Genomic DNA, 23,222 nt, shown 5'->3' with positions numbered 1-23,222 from the left:
GTGTAAAGCCTTCTTCCACTCCCTCAAGAGAGGTTCAGAATTTCTGACTCATCACCTTTTAAATCTCTCTCTCTCTCTCTCTCTCTCTCTCTCTCTCTCTCTCTCTCTCTCTCTCTCTCTCTCTCTCTCTCTCTCTCTCTCTCTCTCTCTCCTTCGCTAAAAGCGCTAGAAATAAACGTATAAACGACAACGATAACGTAGATCTTTTTCTTCCCTCTGGTACCTGGTACGTTGCCACTAATATAATCACAGACTCAAGTACAACACATAGATGCAGAACTTATATTTAGGTTACTACCCATGTAACATGCACCACGACCCACACGTCAGTACCCACCTAACATGCATCACGACCCACACGTCAGTACCCACCTAACATGCATCACGACCCACACGTCAGTACCCACCTAACATGCATCACGACCCACACGTCAGTACCCACCTAACATGCACCACGACCCACACGTCAGTACCCACCTAACATGCATCACGACCCACACGTCAGTACCCACCTAACATGCATCACGACCCACACGTCAGTACCCACCTAACATGCATCACGACCCACACGTCAGTACCCACCTAACATGCACCACGACCCACACGTCAGTACCCACATAACATGCATCACGACCCACACGTCAGTACCCACCTAACATGCATCACGACCCACACGTCAGTACCCACCTAACATGCATCACGACCCACACGTCAGTACCCACCTAACATGCATCACGACCCACACGTCAGTACCCACCTAACATGCATCACGACCCACACGTCAGTACCCACCTAACATGCACCACGACCCACACGTCAGTACCCACATAACATGCATCACGACCCACACGTCAGTACCCACCTAACATGCATCACGACCCACACGTCAGTACCCACCTAACATGCATCACGACCCACACGTCAGTACCCACCTAACATGCACCACGACCCACACGTCAGTACCCACATAACATGCATCACGACCCACACGTCAGTACCCACCTAACATGCATCACGACCCACACGTCAGTACCCACCTAACATGCATCACGACCCACACGTAAATACACAGTAATGATAATGAGAAATCTCAGGACGTTGTAAATCATTGAAAAAAATGGTGAAAAACGTAAGAATATAGGAGTGAAGTAGCTACCCACAAGTTATCATCACATCAGTAGTACAAGTCATCATCACATCAGTAGCATGAGTCGTCATCACATCAGTAGCACAAGTCATCATCACATCAGTAGCATGAGTCATCATCACATCAGTAGCATGAGTCGTCATCACATCAGTAGCACAAGTCATCATCACATCAGTAGCACAAGTCATCATCACATCAGTAGCACAAGTCATCATCACATCAGTAGCACGAGTCATCATCACATCAGTAGCACAAGTCATCATCACATCAGTAGCATGAGTCATCATCACATCAGTAGCACGAGCCATCATCACATCAGTAGCATGAGTCATCATCACATCAGTAGCATGAGTCATCATCACATCAGTAGCAAAAGTCATCATCACATCAGTAGCATGAATCATCATCACATCAGTAGCACGAGTCATCATCATATCAGTAGCACAAGTCATCATCACATCAGCAGCATGAGTCATCATCACATCAGTAGCATGAGTCATCATCACATCAGTAGCACAAGTCATCATCACATTAGTAGCACAAGTCATCATCACATCAGTAGCACAAGTCATCATCACATCAGTAGCACAAGTCATCATCACATCAGTAGCACGAGTCATCATCACATCAGTAGCACAAGTCATCATCACATCAGTAGCACAAGTCATCATCACATTAGTAGCACGAAACATCATCACATCAGTACCACGAGTCATCATCACATCAGTAGCACAAGTCATCATCACATCAGTAGCACAAGTCATCATCACATCAGTAGCACAAGTCATCATCACATCAGTAGCACAAGTCATCATCACATCAGTAGCACGAGTCATCATCACATCAGTAGCACGAGTCATCATCACATCAGTAGCACGAGTCATCATCACATCAGTAGCACGAGTCATCATCACATCAGTAGCACGAGTCATCATCACATCAGTAGCACGAGTCATCATCACATCAGTAGCACGAAACATCATCACATCAGTATCACAAGTCATCATCACATCAGTAGCACGAAACATCATCACATCAGTATCACAAGTCATCATCACATCAGTAGCACGAAACATCATCACATCAGTATCACAAGTCATCATCACATCAGTAGCACGAGTCATCATCACATCAGTAGCACGAAACATCATCACATCAGTATCACGAGTCATCATCACATCAGTATCACAAGTCATCATCACATCAGTAGCACGAGTCATCATCACATCAGTATCACAAGTCATCATCACATCAGTAGCACGAGTCATCATCACATCAGTACCACGAGTCATCATCACATCAGTACCACGAGTCATCATCACATCAGTATCACAAGTCATCATCACATCAGTACCACGAGTCATCATCACATCAGTATCACAAGTCATCATCACATCAGTATCATCATAATGAATCATCAAATACCAATACAATTAAGCCATCTCCAAAGTACTGCATGAAACAGACAACATAGCAGTGTATCATGAAATAGACAATATAGCAGTGTATCATGAAACAGACAACATAGCAGTGTATCATGAAACAGACAACATAGCAGTGTATCATGAAACAGACAACATAGCAGTGTATCATGAAATAGACAACACAGCAGTGTATCATGAAACAGACAACATAGCAGTGTATCATGAAACAGACAACATAGCAGTGTATCATGAAACAGACAACATAGCAGTGTATCATGAAACAGACAACATAGCAGTGTATCATGAAACAGACAACATAGCAGTGTATCATGAAACAGACAACATAGCAGTGTATCATGAAATAGACAACATAGCAGTGTATCATGAAACAGACAACATAGCAGTGTATCATGAAATAGACAACATAGCAGTGCATCATGAAACAGACAACATGGCAGTGTATCATGAAACAGACAACATAACAGTGTATCATGAAACAGACAACATAACAGTGTATCATGAAACTCGTATTATAGGCTGAGTTCCCTCAACACCATCCCTACTAGATCATGTAGGGTTGGTTGATTACTTGACTACCAGGGTCATTAAGGCCGGCAACGTCAAGCTACATCCATCAATCGAAAAATCTGAAGCTACTTTTCCAGGCGTTAAAGATAATTGTAGACTACAATAACTGCCATTAGGTGTATGGGCCAGAGTGTCATGTCATGCCTTAATGCATGTCTGTGTACTGACTACATGTGGGCCCTAGCCTGCATCTGTATCTTGTCTCTTTTATAATTATAATGTAATCTCTCGGTAACAAGCGCCTTTCAGTGTGTTCTCAATGCAATAATGTTGAGTGTGGGCGGCATGGTAAGTTTAGTCAAGAAACTGGAAGGGAAAAGTGATAGAACAGATGTTTAAGTTGGCAGCACAATATACATACAGCAGTTCAATCTTTATAATAGCTCCATAAGATCATATATTACATGTATATAATTACATGTTTCATGTATATGATTATATGTTACATATATACGATTATATATAATTTTCCTCAATCCTCATAATTCTAAAGAAATATGAAAGCACTTCCCAAGCCTTCGTCTACTTTTAAAAGCCTAAATTTCTTTCGGACGTCTTGAAAAAAAACAAAAAACACGAAGTTTGATGATGTGTTCGTTCAATTATCCCCGTGTTATGAAGATACTTTATTGACCCACGGAACCAGTGCTGATCACCACTATGTCTCTCAAACATTTTCAGTCTCACTACTATGTTTAGTCTTTCTGTCCCAGCTAACATTAAATGGCCATAGAAAGTATTATGAACTCAGTGCTCGCAGCAATGTAGAAGCACAGAAACACTTTTGTAGCCAAGTTTGAATACGATACGACAGGATTATGTAAGTCCTGTCAGCAAGCGCTTCCTAAAGCATTGCATGTGAATCTTATTAACATAACTGATAAAACTTACAAGTATGGCTCAGGCGGAGAGGTGAACCCTATCTTCATATCCTGGCCTAGCGTGATGCTACTTTCCTCCTATGGCCTTCACCTCTCATCACCTTCCCAAGCCTCTCCAGCCTTCGCTGACACTGCTCACGGATCACGATTTTGGTCGTAAGTTACCTGGGCTTGAAGACCATCAACTCCCAGGGTCATTAAAGTTGTTAGTGTCGAATTTTAACCACCTGCTGAAGAATCCTGAACACCTGCAGGTGTTCAGTATCACGCTAAGACCATACATACTCGCACAGCATACATGGCCCTCGCGAAGGACTGTAGTCTTCGTTTGTATCTTTCCCTTTTTCATTCAATTCCTAAAGTCTGTATTGAGTATTCCTTGCATGGAATATTCCTTTCAGACTGATTTTTTTGTCTCACATAATTGTGGAACCTCCACCTCACAGTCTACGTGTGTCACAATCCTTAAGCTGTTCATCCTGACCTCTTACGTTGAACCAGAGTACTCCTGTTCTTTATGTTCCATGCTCATCTTGAGCCCTTACGTAGAACAAAAGTATCCCTTTCATTAATCTAGAGCCTTGTCGTTAAGTATTAACCTCATTCTCATCAAATCATTGGGTTCATCATGAGTATCTAACTAACATGCACCACGATCCACAGGTTAGTACACACCTAACGTGTATCACGACCCACTGGTCAGTACCCACCTAACATGCATCACGATCCACAGGTCAGTACCCACCTAACATGCATGACGACCCACACGTTAGTACCCATCCAACATGCATGACGACCCACAAGTCAGTACCCATCCAACATGCATGACGACCCACAAGTCAGTACCCATCCAACATGCATGACGACCCACAAGTCAGTACCCATCCAACATGCATGACGACCCACACGTCAGTACCCATCCAACATGCATGACGACCCACACGTCAGTACCCATCCAACATGCATGACGACCCACACGTCAGTACCCATCCAACATGCATGACGACCTACACGTCTCCTTACCTTTGATAATGAAAGTTTCCTTCATCTTGCGCGCCAGCAGCAAGAAGCGAACCATGGGACGCGAGACAACTCGTTCGTCCCACTTCCTCTCTTCTTTGCTGCCGTGTCCTCCACCTTCCTTTTCCTCCTCCTCCTCCTCACTCTCTCTCCGTCCCTCCCTCTCTCTCTCTCTCTCTCTCTCTCTCTCTCTCTCTCTCTCTCTCTCTCTCTCTCTCTCTCTCTCTCTATCTTTTTATCTGTTGGTTCTTTAAGTTCTTTTCCGTTTCTTTACTTTTCTCTGTCCTCTCACTTCTTTCTTCCACCGATAACCAAAGTAAAAATTGTCTGTTACTCCATCATAAGTCATAAATCACTTAATGTTCACTCATATGCATCAGTTATTGTTCCATAAACTGGAATCATATAATACATTATCTATAAATACTCCTTAGCAAAATATATTTGGCCTACTGAAGTGCAAGGCATTTACTAGAGTTCGAGGTTTTTGTAGTTGTTGGAGTCAGAGGTTGAGTCTGCTTTGTACCAAGCTAGACGGTAATCTTATGTAAATCATTGCCACCTCCTCTATAGCACAACAGACCTGCAGAAATCTTTTGCAGGACTGTTCACTAAGCCCAGGATCTTTTTCTTCCTGTTAGAGTAACAATATCCGGATCAGGCACAACACGGCCACTGTAAGACGTCACTTGCTTCCCTCCCGGGGAGCTACTCGGCCGCTGGTGTCGTCAGGATGCACGTCCCTGACTTCCTTACACAATAAGATGTAATGCTCTTCAACCTCACGGTGGCACGAGCTCCTGCTTTCGGAGTCCGGGATCTGTTAACAGTGGTCACGGGTGATTCCCTGATATTTAGATATGGTCAGATTTGTGTGCGTTAAGAAAATTATTTTGTAATTATATGAGGTTATGTCTGTAAGGACCCATGTAATCTTTGTACCATGATTTTCAACGTGCAACATGACCTGCAACACGACTTGAAGATGGGTATGCCGTCACCAATGTCATTCAGTAGTGTTTGTTTCGCCTCCAGTGACACAGTCCGCCTTTTTACTACTTAGCACATCAGGTCTGCACAACCCCTTCAAGCACTACAGATGAGCAAGGAACTTGGTTTGAACACTTGCCATCATTCAGAGAGCCTCGCTACAGGCCAGCAGGCCCGTGGTGTCGGCCAGGCCTCACACATGCTCCGTCAATGAGCAACGCTCCAACGACGATAAGCACTAGATAAGGATTTCCGGCCATACGTTTGATAGGAGGTCCACTGCACCAACTGCTACACAGGGCAACACAAGTACTGAAGTAGTGCCACCAGTACTAGTGCAAGTCACTCTGGCAGGCTTCACCTTCCGGAACTGTTTGTTGGCTTGGTCAGCATGAAGCACCGGAGATGAGGTAGTAGGAGGCTTGCAACGGGAGCCGCGGAGGAGGCAGCGGGAGGGAACCACGAGAGAGAGGTCTTCATTCCTTGACACCCAGTCCTACAATGCAACACGGGCCACCGACCTACCACACCAGCACCCGCTAAACACACTACACCGTGCCCGCAGCCATCCTCAGCTCTCTGTGGCTGTATTGATCATGCAACATGTGCAACACAGGCTAGCACACAAACGCACTCACACACACACACACACATTCCGACACACACATACACACACACACGTACACACCCACCCGACCGCCTACTGTCGCGGTGTATCATGATCACTTGGCAACATTTTATTTGTCGTGTCATGAAAAACTGTCAGCCCCTAGAGCCCCTGCACCACAAACAGGCGGTTCAGGACATTTTCCTACAGCAGTACCTCCTGCTACACATGTAACAAGGTGGCCAGAAGGGTTAGAAACACAAGTTGTGAGTCAGGTCTAGCGATGACCGGCAGCCACCGAGAAGCTAGAGCTGCCAGGCCCCGCCCCTACCCTAGCCACGGTCGCCACATTCACCCACTCCACCTCCTCACCCGCACTCTCCACCTGCCCCACACTCACCTTACTTCATGTAGGTCGAGTATATCCTCCAGCAGTAGTGTCTCCTTAACTAGCAATGTTTACATATTGAAAACTTTGAGTCATAGTTTAGTAAAACCTAATACGATAAAGACGGGACTACAACGTCGCTTCTTATCCGCTTCATTCATACTCAGTAGTAAACAAACGGCAACTTTAAAAGTTGTAGTAAAAGTTGTAACGTAGACACTTGGTGGAGTAAGCCATGCGTCACGTATTGAGGACTTCACAAAACCTCCACCACACTCGATGCATGATAACCGTTATGGTCCAGACAGAATATCTACAGCAGGTACTAGCGGCAGGATGCCACTCGGTGAAATCCCCACGTACTACGCTTGTATATACGAGTCACGGCGATTTACACACGCACACACGTATACAAACTCCCGGGATGGCCTACACAGTCCACTAATCGTAGCTGTGACCACTACCTACAAGTGACTTCCTCAAGTTACCACAAACGTACGTCATGTACAAACAACCCAAGTCTCATGACCGTGAGAATTAGTAATTCGCACTGCCTTTATTAACTGCAATAACACCAGATCCTCGAAATTGATATTCAGTATGAGTATGCTGCATCATGTTGCACATATGATATATATCATGAGGTTTTAGTATACCATAGGGAATAATTTATTCATGGCTTTACAGCACTTTATATCAATGATCATCATTCATTTACTCAGTATCACTTTTTAAAGATGTAACAAAGGAAGAAGGCAAGCGAGGATTTGTTCCTCTAAGTTTGGTTCATCGGAGACGGCAAAAACGTATGAATGGACTTCTTCTCCCGCCCCATAGTTTTTCAAAAACGCTACACGGCTGAGGCTTAATGTGAGTACAAGCATATGATAATCTAAAGGTGAAATAATCATAAGCTGGTCACTCAGACATGTGGTGTGCCTAAGGCTATCTTGAGGGAATGATATTCTTTCTTTACTCTTCCAGATTACCGCTTCATTTTGGGGATTTCACTTCTTGTCGCTGTATTTCTTCCACCTCTACTTCAAGATACTTGGCTCTTACCTTTCTAAGGAGGAGAAAGCCCGAATTCTCGCCTAGAAGCTAGAAAATGTGGGGACACGTGAGATTACTAGGCGCACTGAACGCTCAGCACCCGATCAGGCGGCTGCTTGCTGCAACATCTCATCAGTGCCTCGCCTCACTCAGATTATATATATATATATATATATATATATATATATATATATATATATATATATATATATATATATATAATGTGTGTGTGTGTGTGTGTGTGTGTGTGTGTGTGATTCAATCAAGTGGAAGATGTTGCAGTTTGCTTTTGGGGCTGAGAGACGGGCCATGGGTTGGTAAAACCTATCGTTTCTTAAGCTGAGCGTGAACCCTTGAAGGACTGGACAGGGGCACACGGTGGCTGGTTACTGCAAGAATCACCGAGATTGGAATCGAGAACACAGAATGCTTCTGTGTGTATCCTGTGTGCCTGACCAAATATCCCTGTTCCGGTAAAGAGGCTCAGTGTGTTCAACTACCTTACGTAGCTCAGGATGATGCAAATACCATCAGATTCCGCTGATGAGACAGAGTCAATACAGAGCACCGGGAATACTGTACCGACATGTGAGTGATCTCTGCATCTGGAGTAAAGCACGGTAAACATTGTCTATTTTGAAAGCAATATAACAGTTGTCTGGTGTTCGTGTACGAGTGGTAAATGAACAGTTCAAATCACTTTTGAAATGAATGCAGGTGTCATTACAGGGAATGAAGTTGTCATTCTCTCTCTCTCTCTCTCTCTCTCTCTCTCTCTCTCTCTCTCTCTCTCTCTCTCTCTCTCTCTCTCTCTCTCTCTCTCTCTCTCTCTCTCTCTCTTGTAGATTCGTTTGTACATCCAGGTTGGTTGGTCATTTCATCTTGAGACTTATCAACATCTAAGAATCATTAAGCCCATCAACATCAAGTTATAACCACCGATTGAAAAATCTGGAACACCCTCTGATGATAATTCTCAAGCCATACACACTCTCACGCCACATATGGCCCTTAGTCATAACTCTTCATTGTCCCTTACTAACTATGGTCCGCATGAGCGGGGTCGTAATCTATTCACGTTGACCTAAGTTTAACCCCTTATGCAAGGGATGACCCTTGAGCGTGACGTTGTGACCCTACCAGCACAACATTACGGCCTCTGAGCACGATGGTACGATGTGTGGTTATGATGGGGCGTGACGTCTTGACCAGATCGTGCCACCATGGTGTCCCCTGCAGCCCAGGTTCTTTCATCCAAGGATACAGCAAACAGATTTGATATCCTATATGATAATTGGCCAACTGGTTCATGGGCCACCTACAACTCGTGCTAACTAGTCATAACAGCATGTTCATGATACAACAATCATCCACCCGTAAGAATTGCAGGCAAATATCTCATTTCCTTCACCATGCCTGATACTAATGCAAAACAAAAGTATAGGAAAAGAAAACAAAGTTTATGCGGTCCATGTCATGCCCCAAGCCTAGGGCTACATTGCAGTAAGCATGCATATTTCCACATACAGTCTACCCCGTCGCCTATTTCTAGTATATATTTCTACTGGACGGTATGATTATTTATTGTTTAACAAACTCTCGATGAAATATTCTAGAAACAATATTTCCGAAGATATGATTTTATGACGATAAAATTTATATAAATTTCACTCAACGTTCATTAACATATGAGTGGAAGGTTATCATCGGACTCACATTTATGGGACTAGAAGTTAATTTTGGAGTGGAAGATGCTATCATGATAGCACTCCAAGGCCCTGGGAGTTAACTTACCTATCATTTAAGTGAAGGTTGTCATCATTATCACTCTCTATGGCCTTGGGAGTATTATAATATTTGAGAGAAAGATGTTATGATCATTCTACAAGGCCATGGTAGTAAACTTATTTGATGTTTGATCGGAATATATTATAATGAACAACCTTCACGACCCTGACTGAGAGTTACCTTATTTAACCCCGATGTGGAAGGGTGTTATCGTGATCACCCTACAAGACCTTGGGAGTTAAGTTATCTTACATGTAAGGAGAGGGTTAACCTGATCACCCTACAAGACCCTGGGAGTTATCTAGTATCTGGTTGGAAGGTTATCATCATCACCCTCCCAGGTCCTGGTAGTTCTCTTAACCTGACACGCAAGGAGGAGGTAATCTCAGAAGTTGACCCGACAATTTCTCACTAATTTGTTTACAAACACAGTAGTGGACCGAGGGTCACGGGCGCAACTCACTCTTGACAACTCTGGGCCTGGACCACGCACTCGTCACTATGACCAATCACACATTTGGCTCTTAAAACGCGTACCACGAACTCCTAATGCCAATTGTCCAGACAAATACTCCTTGCACTCATGACATGGACTACGCACTCTCCAGACTCACAATCCAAAACTCTCTTTTGTTCTAACGATTTGGACCTGCATTTTTAAGGTCCACTGTCCAAATGCACTCTTTACCCGAGACTCGGTTCACACACTCTCTAAACCCACAGTCCAGGCACTCTTTATTTTCGAGGCTAGTAGCACACAACTCTCAAGAACTAAGCCTAGCCCTCTCAAGTTTCGCATACCACATCACTGCTATTCTTACAAACATAGTAGTCCACATCAACACGCCCTTACCCCACTTCAACCACTTGCGCTTGCCATATACACTCTACATGAAGAATCTCTTGCCGCACACACTTGACATGAGCATAGTCGTATCAAACACACCCCACATTAACACACTCGTGCCATTAACACTTTCGAGCAAAATACACCCCCCCACACCCACACACAAACGTGCACACACACACACACACACACACACACACACACACACACACTCGTGCAATGCATACATGCACCCATCCAACCACCCACCCATCCACCCACACACACACACACACACACACACACACACACACTCAGCTTATCTTTCAAACAAAAAGGACACTCAAGGTGTATTTCATAACTTCGACAAGTGAAGAAGACATACTAAGATCAGAGTTTGTTAGTAAAAAGGAGTATCTGATAGAAAGTTGGAGATGCGGAAGCTGACAGTTCAACACTGAAGAATCTAACTGAAAAGTGGGTGTCATCAAAACTAAGATTAGTAAAGTAGGAGACCGACAGAAGTAATTCAATGACTATGTTTGGACCGTAATAACATACACCAGATGGAGAAGAAAGGAAAAGAAAGAAGAAATGATCAGACGTAATTTTTGTGATAAAAGAAAGAAGAAAACAAGTCAATATGATCATGACACAAAGGGACGACCAGTTGTAGATATCTTTCATCTGGAGTCATGTAGCCAGGAGGTACATAAGTAAGTCAAGAAACTTATAAGGTAGAATTCAGAGGAGTATTCATCATACGTGGTAGACTGACGCAAGAGATGGACACAAACAAAGAATAGATTCTGAGCCAAAAAATGAGAGACAACCAAATGAAGCAGGAGGACGGAACAGCCCCGCCAGCAAGACTGAGATGCAGCAGCAGAATGTTATGTGATGGTGACGTCAGACTTAAGGTAAGACATACAAGTTCTGATGGATCAGCAGCAGAAGGTTAAGAACTATGATTTAAAGATCGTAATGGATGAAATGTTCCTGATATTGTTAGAGCTGTGGAAACAAAGCTTGCTAGAGAGATGAGATCTTACCTATTCTCTCCAGAAAGGTTCATGATAGCAAGGAGGGAAAGAGGAGACAAAGGAGGGGTAAGGATTGGCCCTTCCGTGAAGAGATAGCAATAAGTATCAAGAAACAGAGGGAGATGCCCATTCACACAAGGCATAGAGGGAGAAGTACCTAAATATGATAGAAGTACATAATGGTGTTGATTCTATATAATCTAAAACAGAATTTTGAACATCACGATGGTAGTACATAAAGAAGTAAAGGGCACCTGCTCTCACAGTGATAGAGAGTCATGGAGTTACAGGGTTTTAGATTTTTTACAGGAAAAATCATCATGTCAGTAAACATAATTGGATCAGAGGGACTGCTGTTTCATCATTACAGGACCTTATTTTCACACGTTAGCATTGATATTGAGAATATCATATATGATACATCGACTAGAAAAACTGATTACGTAATGTTTACGTTGGATTATTTGGCAAATGAGGTTCATATAACAGACATGAAATGAAATCTGAAAATGATAATCGTGGAAACTACATAAAGGTCAAAAATGTTTTTTAGGTAGTCACTATTAAGGGCAATGGAGACAGTTTACCATAGACACTCCCGGAGAGACAAGGGTCATCAAATGAAAGGAATGCTGGTGAGGGAAAAAGAGGAAACCTGACATGATGCTTTAGCCAAACTTTGACTCAGTAAAGAAGCTGTTGAAAGCAACATTGGGTAGTCAGTTAGAAGCCGCTAAACTGTAATTATAAAGGAACTAACAGATCTCTTTGAGGTAGGCAGACGAATTTAGGTAAGTACAAGCAGAGAAAATTTCCACCACAGTGAAATATTCAAAAGAAAAACATGTATATGGAGACTATTATCAGCAGATTACATGATACTGTAGTTGCCATCTCCGGCTAGGCTACAGGCATTATTGCCGCTTTGGCCTACCCGGACATGTTATTCATGTAAATTGTAAAGTTTGTAACCAGAGATTTGAACACAAACTAAAACAGAATTTCTTAGAATGTTGAAAAATAGAGGCTTTTAGGGATAGGTCTGTACAAACCTTGCAGGAAATGTCACATCTTATTGTTACTAACAAGGTACATGAAATCATAAGATTGTCTCCTCTTTTTGCATCTAGTCGGTAAAGCCTACCATGTGAAAGACTATGAAATGAAGTTTATGATATGAAACAATTTTGTACAAATTTATGTCATGAATATAAACCAACTGGGGTGCGGAAAAAAACCTTGACTTCTGTAATTCTTTGGCGCGCCTCTCACATGAGGTGCATAATAAATTAGCCGATGATGTCGGTACAATTCAAAATAAAAAAAATATGGGAGCAGGGAAGGTGAACCCAGACACGGGGAATGTGTGAGTACGTGCGTGTGTGTGTGTGTGTGTGTATGTGTGTGTGTGTGTGTGTGTGTGTGTGTGTGTGTGTGTGTGTGTGTGTGTGTGTGTGTGTGTGTGTGTGTGTGTGTGTGTGTGTGTGTGTGTAGAAAGTGATTCTAATACCTAAAAAGTGTGAGAATGACTGGTGAATCAGCCACGACTGTAAGAAGTGATTCCTTGTATCTAGAAAGAGTGAGGGAATTTACTGAATCAGCCACAAGCCTTTAGATTTTGATTTCAAAGTATCTATCGTCTAGTTATATACAGACAAAGCATTTCAGTGAGAGTGTAGCTGGAGGGAACATATACAGGGGTAGCTGGAGATACAATGCATCGACAACTGCCACCACAAAAGATTTACATGTTTACATGAGAGAGACAGACAACAAGAGGCCTAAATGGCCCACGACTGGGTTATTTGGAAAAAAAAAATCTGATTTTAACTTGACAAGAAAATGTAATTCCGCTCAGCAGTTTTTTAAGTTATCACCAACTCTCCGCTGCTGCACATCAGCCTTATAGTGTCGCCTTTACCGCTGTCGTTTATACTTTATTTCTAGCGTTTTCCTCAGAGCATAACTGAATTTATAAAATATTTGTCTAATCGACTTTCGAAGGTATTTATAGTCTTTGCATTCACTCCCCCTGACGGTAACTTATTCCAGTGCTCAACACACCTATAGGTCCATACGTCCATACTACATCTTTTAGCTTTGAGTTTTATCCCATTTGTCTTGGTAACCAAATATTCTTGTTTTTCTAAAAGATATTCGTGGTTTACTTTCTCGAACTTGTTCAGAATTTTGAACACTTGGATTAAGTCTACGTTTCTAAGGGAGAAAAGATCCAGTCGTTTTAGCCTCTCTTCGTATGCCAGATTTCTAAAGAATGGGATCAATTTTGTCGCGCGTCTTTGTACTTCTAAATTTTCCTCGTCTTTTTTATACTTTAGGGACCAAGAATGGACTGCATATTCAAGGTGTAGCCTTACTAGATAATTATAAAGTGTGAGAATAGTTTCTGGTGTCTTGAAATCTATGTTCCTGGCTATGAAACCTAACATTTGATTATCTTTTTTATTTGATGCTTGACACTGGTTTACTTCAGATATTTGCTAATGACAACTCCAAGATCCTTTTCTTCACTGACTTTAGTTAGAGAGTTTCTGAAAAGTTTGTGGTCGTAACGCATATTCTTGTCTCCAAAATGCATAACTTTACACTTGTCTACATTAACTTCATTTGCCATCTGTCTGACCACTTTGCTAGTAAGTTAAGATCTCTTTGAATCATTTCGCAGTCCCGCCTATTTACAGCTCTACCTCCTAGTTTAGCAACGTCAGTAAATTTGGAGATCTTAGATATGAGACCAAGTTCTAGGTCATTAATGTATATAATGAAAAGAATTGGGCCCAGGACCGACCCCTGTGGCACACCACTCGTTACGTCTAGCCAATCTGAGGCTTCGCCGTGTAACACTACACGCTGCTTTCTTCCGGTAAGCCAGTCTCTGATCCATGTACAGAGTTCTTCACCGATTCCGTGTGCTTTAAGTTCATGTAAAAGTCTCTTGTGAGGTAATTTGTCTAAAGTCTTTTGGAAATCTATATGTACCCCATCAAACGGTAATTTTTCATGAAGAATATCTTCTATGATGAATTTTTCTGATGAATATCATTTCAAAATTCCAGCAAAATTGTCAGGCAGGATCTTCTATTGCGGAAACCTTGTTGGTTGTCTGATATGATTTTGTGTTCTAGAAACGTGACAATTTCATCTCGTATTACTTTTTCCATCGTTTTACTTAGCACTGACTTAAGGCTAATTGGGCGGTAGTTCAAGGCATAGTTTTTGTCTCGTATTTATATACAGGAGTAACTTTTGCTAGTTTCCAGTCAGTTAGCACCTGACCATCCGATAGAGATTTGTTGAGTATTTTTGTTATGGGGTATATCAGCTGTCTTCTGACCTACTTTAAAAATCTTGGAGCTAAGTTATCTGGGCCGTTGGATTTGTTAGGATTTAATTGGTTCAGGTAATTAAGTACTTCAGAGATCTTTACTTCTCTAACCTTCAACTATTCTTCAGATCCTTGAAACAAATTCAATGGTAGCGGTATTCGAGATGTTTCTTCAACTGTGAATACGGAGTTAAAAGAATAATTTAGTATGGTAGCCATATGACTGTCATCAGTAGTTAGTGTGTCATATTTGTTTCGTAATGGTCCTATTCCTTCTTTATTGTCTTCCTTTGTCGCATGTATTTGAGGACTTCCTTAGGATTATTCTTAACTTTCAAGGGAATTTTTTTTTCTTCGTCGCGTTTACTCTGTCTTATGACCTTCCTACACTCTCTTTGGCTTTTGATTAATTCTGATTTTCATCGGTTCCCAATGATTTGAATTTCTTATATATTTTCTTCTTTTGGCGAATTAGTCCTTCTATTCTCCTATTCATCCTTGATGGTTTTGAAATACTGCAAATTCTCTTTGTAATTCGTGGAATATGTTTATTTTCCATCTCGAGTAGTGTGTTTTTAGAATGATTCCACATTTCCTCTACTGTGCAAACGTTAAGAAGTTCTGATCCATTGGTACTGCGAATTTCGTGTCTAATATTTTCAAAATTTGCTCACCTGTAATCTGGGATCAAGAGTTTGTCGTCATTTATTTCATAATCTAAATTCAACTATGAATTAATCAAACTGTGATCGCTGTCTGACAAACTTTCACTTCCTTCGCAAGAGTTTATTGTGTCACTGATGAGGACAAGATCAAGAATGGTTTTACCTCAAGTTGGTTTTTAATCAACTGTTCTAAGAAATCGTCTTCAATCAGTTCCCTCTCGGTCACATGTTAACGTGCTCCAGTTTACATACTGTAAAGTCTCCCACTGTTATAACCTCGTTACTGTTTATCATAATATTGATTTAATTGTGTAACATCTCATCGTTGTCTTCTTTTTGCTTAGTAGTTCTGTAAGTAACTCCGAAAGGTAGTTTACTTTTAAACTTGTCGGTAATGTCAATATAAAGAGAGTCGTAAGTGTGTGTGTCTACTTTGCTTATCTTGATAGCACTTAGATTGTTATCAACGTAGATCAAAACTCCACCACCTACCCTGTATCAGCGATCTCTCGTAAATAGTTTATCTCCAGGTATTGCTAGCTCGGCGATTAAGTTTTATTCTCAGAGTTTACCCAAGTTTCTGAGATTGCAATAATGTTCATTTTTTCAGTAACTGCTAGCATAGGATGTAAGTCCATCGCGTTTCGTAATGATGTTCCAGCCATTTTTGTATATTGAACTTATCTTTTTTGGAGTTGATTTCTGGACTGAATTTGCCTTTCTTTTTTTTTTTTTTTTTTACTGTCGACATATGTGTTTGTATCATCACTATTAATGTCTGCGTGTGCAGCAGCGGGAAAGAGACGGTTCTCCATCTGGTTTGGGTTAGCCGCCTTACTCTGACCCTCCCCGCACTGGACCAGACCAGCTTTGTTCTTACAACTTACCTAAGAGTTGATCTGTAGCTGTGCTATCCCGCTACTTACACTGCCAGAGTTGCCCTCAGCTGACCCTACCTGACCTTTCTTTGGTAATTCCTCTTTCTGTGAGGTTTCCGCTGCTCCCCGAGGATCGCTACCACCAAATCCCATCCATCCTCTACCGCTACCCTTATAGTGGTCAAACTGGACGCCTTGTTCCTCAGGTCCCGTTCACACTCAGATCCTCCCTACAGATCCTCCCTAAACCGACCCACCCCAACAGCTACCCCCCTCACTATCCCCCATTTTCCTAGTTCGTTAGCTAAACCGTGATCTGCTCTCCTGTGTCATTTATCTCTATCGAAAAAAAATTAATGTTCTCATCCAATACTCTGCCAAGGCGAGCTTTCCCTATTCCATTTAAGTGAAGACCATCCCTAACGTACAGAGATCTATCATGACTAAATGATCCCACAGGTCTATACTAAACACACTATCCTCCTCCCTACAGAGAGCTTCGATTCTTCTGTTTATCCTCAGCATTCTACTGATGGTACAGGAATCGACGTCCTACCTTGGCAACAATCTCGATATCATAAGCTTCCTACGACTTTCCTTGAACTTGTTAATAATTTCCCTATACCTTGTTACTATTTCTTCCGATCTCACATTAACTGAACGACAAACATCACATCCTCGGGAATGTTGGAGACTATGTCGTCAAACTTATCTGGGAAGTGTTCTACCTTAGAAGTTTCAGTATGTGCGCAGTATGAGTCGGAAGTAAATACCCATTAAATTACTGTTGTTATTCTGAAGCAATAAAGGAATGAGTTCCAAAAACTCTTGGCCTTTTTTCTTTCACTAGATGAATAAGCTCAATACAGCATCAACAAAACGGTCATAGCTTAGGGGTTGGACCACACGCCGTCGCACACCTCTCTTTACTGTTAGCTGACTATAAACTTGACTCCCAGCGAACGGCAAGCTCACCAAGATGCCGAGCCAGTGTTTGGTGTACACTGACGGATCGTCATAGATGATTCCAGGACCATTTGATGTGTTAATGTGGTAGATATGTAAATGCTTACAAGGCTGGACTATGGAAGAGAGGGCTGGACTATTGTAGTTGTGAGAGTTAGACGGTGGTAGTGAGGGCTGGACTTTGGCAGTGGTGAGGGCTCGACCATGGCAGTGAGGCTGGAATGTGACAGTGGTGAGGGTTGTACTGTGGTAGTAGTAAAGGTTGTTCTGTGGCAGAGAGACTGGACTGTGCAGTCGTAAGGGTTGGACTGTGGTAGTGAAGGTAGGACTATGGCAGTAGTGAGGGGTGGACTGTGCTAGTGAAGGATGGACTGTGGTAGTAGTGAGGGATGGACTGTGGTAGTAGTGAGGGATGGTTTGTGGTAGTAGTGAGGGATGGATTGTGGTAGTATGGGCTGGACTATAGCAGTGAGTGCTGGATTGGGATGGTAGTGAGGGATGGACTACGGTAGTGAGGGCTAGACTGCAGCAGTGAGGGATGGACCATGGTAATGAGGGCTGGACTGTGGTAGTAGTAAGAGCTGGACTATGGTAGTGAGGGCTGGACTGCAGCAGTGAGGAATGGGCTATGATAATGAGGGCTGGACTGTGGTAGTAAGAGCTGGACTGTGGTCGTAGTGCGAGTTGGGCTGTGGTAGTGAGATTAGACTGTGGCAATAGTGAGGTTGGACTGTGGTAGTGTAACGAAAATGGCATTTGACCTGAACTGTAAGGTTCAAGTCAATGGACACATGTCGAACGCGTAGTAATGGTGAGTGCTGGACTGTGGTACAGGGCTGAACTCTGGTAGTAGTGAGGGATGCGCTGTAGTAGTGGAGGCTGGACTGTGGTAGTGGAGGGCTGGATTGCGGTAGTAAGGGCTGGACCGTAGTAGTCGTGAGGGATGGACTGCGGTATAAAGGGCTGGACTACAGCAAAGAGGGCTGCAATGTGATAGAGGGCTGGACTATAGCAAGGAGGGCTGCAATGTGGTATGGGGCTGCACTGTAGTAGAGAGGGCTGGACTGTGTGGGAGTGAGGGTTGGTCTGTGTGGTTGGACTGAGGTAGTAAGGGTTGGACTGCAGCAGAAAGGGCCGGATTGTGGTTGGGAAGGCTGAAATGTGGTAGCAAGAGCCGGACTGTGGTGGTAAGGGCTGAACTGTGGTAGTAGTTCGAGTGGACTGTGGCAATGAGGGCTGTACTGTGGGAGTAAGAGCAAGACTGTGGTAGTAAGGGCCGGACGGTGATAATAGTTCGAGTGGACTGTGGCAGTGAGAGCTGAACTGTGGTAGTAAGAGCTAGACTGTGGTAGTAAGGGCTTGACTGTGGTAGTAGTTCGAGTGGCAGTGAGGGCTGGAATATGGTAGAAAGGGCTTGACTGTGGTTGCAAGAGCTGGTCTGTGGTAGTGAGGCCTGAACTGTGGTATTCGTGAGGGATGGACTGTGGTAATGAGGGCTAGGCTGTAGCAGTGAGGGCTGGACTGTGATACTAAGGGTTGGACTGTGGTAGAGGGCTGAACTCTGGTAGTAGTGAGGGATGCACTGTTGTAGTGGGGGCTGGACTGTAGCATTGAGGGCTGGATTGTGGTAGTGAGGGCTGGACCGTAGTAGTAGTGAGGAATGGACTGTGGTAGCAAGGGCTGGACTATAGCAATGAGGGCCGAATTGTGGCCCAGCGAGGGCTGGGCTGTGTAGAGGGCTGGACTGTGGTAGTAGTTAGAAATGGACTGTGGTAGTGAGGGCTGGATTGCAGTAATGGGGGATGGACTATGATGATAAGGGCTGGACTGTGGTAGTAAGGGCTGGATTGTGGTAGTAGTGTGAGTTGGGCTGTAGTAGTAAAGGCTGGACTGTGTTAATAGTGAAGGTTGGACTGTGGTAGTGATGGTTGAACTGAAGCAGTGAGGACTGGACTCTGGTAGTAAGGGCTGGACTGTAATAGTAAGGATTGGACTGTGATAATGAGGGCTGAACTGTGGTAGGAAGGGCTGGACATTTGTAGTAAAGAGAGTTGGGCTGTGGAAGTACGGGCTGGACTGTGGTAGTGAAGACTGGGCTGCGGAAGTGAGGGCTGGACTATGGTAGTAAGGGCTGGACTGTGGTAGTAAGGGTTGGACTGTGGCAATAGTGCGAGTTGGACTGTGGTAGTAAGGGCTGGACTGCAGCAGTGAGGGATGGACTATGGTAATGAGGGCTGGACTGCAGCAGTGAGGGATGGACTATGGTAATGAGGGCTGGACTGCTGTATTAGTAACGGTTGGACTGTGGTAGTGAGGGCTGGACTGTGGCAGTGAGAGCTGGAATATGGCAGTGAGAGCTGGAATATGGTAGTGAGAGCTGGAATGTGGTAGTAAAGGCTGTACTGCGATAGTGAGGGCTGGACACTGGTGGCAGTGAGGGATGAACTGTGGTGGTGAGGGCTGGACTGTAGCGGTGAGGACTGGACTGTGGTAGTGAGGGCCGGACTGTGGTAGTAAGGGCTGGACTGTGGTATTACGGGATGGACTGTGGTAATAGTGAGAGTTGAACTGTGGTAGTGAGAGCTAGACTGTAGTAATAGTGAGGGCTAAACAAAAGCAGTGAGAGCTGGACTGAGTAGTGAGGGCTAGACTGTTAGTGGTAGCAGCAGTGAGGGCTGGAATGTAGTAGTGATAGCCGGACTGTGTTAGTAAGGGCTGGGCAATGCTAGTGAGGGCTGGACGATGGTAGCGAGGGCTGAACTGCAGCAGAAAGGGTTGGACTGTGGTAGTAAGGGCTGGACTGTAGTGGGGGGGCTAGATTGTAGTAATGAGGGCTGGACTGTATCAGTAAGGGTTTGATTGTGGTAGTAAGGGCTGGACTGTGGTAGTGGTGAGTACTGGACTGTGGCAGTAATGAGGGTTGGATTGTAGTAGTAGTGAGAGCTGAATTGTGATAGTAGTGAGGGATGGACTGTGGTAGTTGTGAGTGTGAGGGCTGAATTATAGCAGTGAGAGCTGGACTGTGGTAGTAGTGAGGGCCTGGACGGTAATAGTAGTAAAGGCTGGCTGGTGGTAATATTATGTGGTGGACTGTGGTAGCAGTGAGGGTTGGAGTGTGGTAGTGAGGGTTGGAGTGTGGTAGTGAGGGTTGGAGTGTGGTAGTGAGGGCTGTCCTGCACCTCACCAGTACCTATGCAATCCTTACCCATCACAGGACTGGTGTACGGGGAGGGGGTAGTGGAGTGTGTGGGGGCGGCTGTGCTGTTGGTGGGAACACGTGCACCTACTAACAGCTGTGACAAATGTTGCCACTCGACATCAAATGTCATCACTCCATCACCTAACTCACAAAAAGACCAAATAAATTTTGCTTTTTAAGTATGAATATCTTGATGCATAATGTCACTAGGTGTATTTCATATTTTTGATGTATCAAAAGATGTTGAGAAACGAACAATTTTCTTGCCTTTTGTCCGCTGGTGTGATATATGGTTGGTCGTGTGTCTGGTAGTACTGTGTGGTAGCAATGACCTCACATCCACGCCTCCAGCATCACACACCCACGCACCCTACCACACAAACATGACTCTAACCTCACACGCACGCCTACATCTTCACACACGGGCCTCCATCATGACATCCACGCCTTCAACCTTACACCCATTACTTCAGCATCATGCCCACGCCTCCACCTTCACACAAACGACTCCACCCTTACACTTACGCCTCCATCTTTATATGTAAGCCTTCAACCTTATACCTAGGCCTCCAACTTCACGTCCTCGCTGCCATCTTCACATTCATGCCTGCATCCCTACACTCATGCCTCCACCTTCACACCTACGTCTTCAACCTCGCACCCACGCCACCATCTTCATAATCTTACAGTTCAATCTTACACTCTCATCGTCATTATTCTTTAGCCTCTGGTCTTCCACCTTTATAGCCACACATCTACCTTAACCCAAGCGCCTCCATCATCACAACCACACTTTTGCCTCTAAACCTCCCCCTACATACCCATATTCACAGCCACGACTCCACCTTCATTCCCAAACCTACCGCAACCTGACACTCATACATCCACGACATATGACAATATTGTAGGCGTCTTGTATAGCAACCATATACCCAGTCCCATCTCTCCACCTCCCCATACCCATCTAATGACTTCACTTTACCCATTTACCCATTTTCCTGTACCATCTATTCACCTTCTCTTACCTATCAACCCACCTCTCGATATCCATTTACCCATCTCCTCAGACCCATCTATCCACCACCCTATACCCACCTACCCACCTCTTCTACCCATCTACCCCCTCCCCTATCAATCAACCTCCTCCCCATTTCCATTTACCCACCTCCTCATTACATTACCCATGCTTCACTCTCACTCTTACTTCCTCAGTCCTCACACCTAGACATCTGCCCCTCACACCTATAGTCTCCTCAACCACTTACTCAAATTCGTACCATCGTTAACAAAGATAAAGAATAAAACTTGGCCTAACATGTCATACAGAACTATAAGAGTCCAATGGACACTTGTTTCACCCCCCCCCTCCCCGTCTCTCTCTCTCTTTCTCTCTCATTGGACCATAAAAAGGTTATCATTACCATCCTCGGGCTGATTAAGCTCGTTGTAGGTCCTGTGCTGATTGGCTTACCTTTGTACACGAATGCTATCAGACTTCCCCGTGCATACTGATACAGAAGTTCCCCATGACGAGCTGAGAGAAGGTAAGGGATACTGGTAACACACTGGCCGTGCTGGGTGGTACATAACAAGTCTGGAGGGCAAAAGGTGCCCCACGCAGAGGTTGCCACAACCCACCGACCACCTGCAGTTTATTTCCTGTCCCCCACTCACCCCACCGCCAATTTCCTTCCCTGCGAGGGATGAAGGCGGGAAACACCGTAATATATGAGATCAATATGTTCCAGGAAGGCCAGGGGAGGCGCAGGGAGGGACGAGTGTAACATTCCTGGTAGGTCCGCCGGGTTCTACATTCTATAAGACGTCCGACATTCGTTCCTGGCAACGTTACTAAACCACAGATCACTTTTACTCGCCTACTTAAATAACATTTAGGTAATAACTCACTCAAACATATCTCTGTATATAAGAAAGAATCACTTAAGCACGTCGACGAATACCGACTACATCACTAGCGTAGGAGGTTGAGTACCTGGAGGCCAACCCATGCACTCATTACTCACGGGGAATTCTGCTCAGCGTTTCTAGGGCAGCCTTGTGGCAGCGTGACGTCACCGTCTCGGGACTTTCCATGCATCGGACCTGCGACACGGGGGAAGGGGGGAGGGGGGTCATGCAGGCAGGCGCCTAACACTAATCAGTTTCCCTCAGCTGCGACACATACTTCCGTCTAGATGAGACATTCTTCCCCCTTCGACGATGCAATCTTTCTTCCAGTTAAGGCATACATACGTCTAGAGGAGACCTGGTTTCCTCTAGATGATATATGCTTTTCTCTAGGTAGGACACCTGATGTAAAGTACTTCCTGCTCTAGGATTACGTATATGTGTATTTAAGTATGTAGATTACTCTCGGTACTAGTCATTACCTTACACTCACTTAGTTGTCTTA

General features: G+C 44.0%; 1 protein-coding gene across 1 annotated transcript in view; it reads right to left on the bottom strand.

The window, feature by feature from the left end:
• LOC139754067 (uncharacterized) overlaps nucleotides 1–6,886 on the bottom strand; it is a 243,765-nt gene extending 236,879 nt beyond the window's left edge. The window contains exon 1 of the mRNA XM_071671236.1: nucleotides 5,064–6,886. Within this exon, the coding sequence (XP_071527337.1) occupies nucleotides 5,064–5,118 (55 nt within the window). The 5' untranslated portion in view covers nucleotides 5,119–6,886. The remainder of the gene's footprint in view (nucleotides 1–5,063) is intronic.
• Nucleotides 6,887–23,222: the final 16,336 nt, after the last annotated feature.

Source organism: Panulirus ornatus, chromosome 1, assembly GCF_036320965.1.
Source record: "Panulirus ornatus isolate Po-2019 chromosome 1, ASM3632096v1, whole genome shotgun sequence".
NCBI classification, from domain to species: domain Eukaryota; kingdom Metazoa; phylum Arthropoda; class Malacostraca; order Decapoda; family Palinuridae; genus Panulirus; species Panulirus ornatus.
This window is presented reverse-complemented; position numbering and strand designations above follow the sequence as displayed.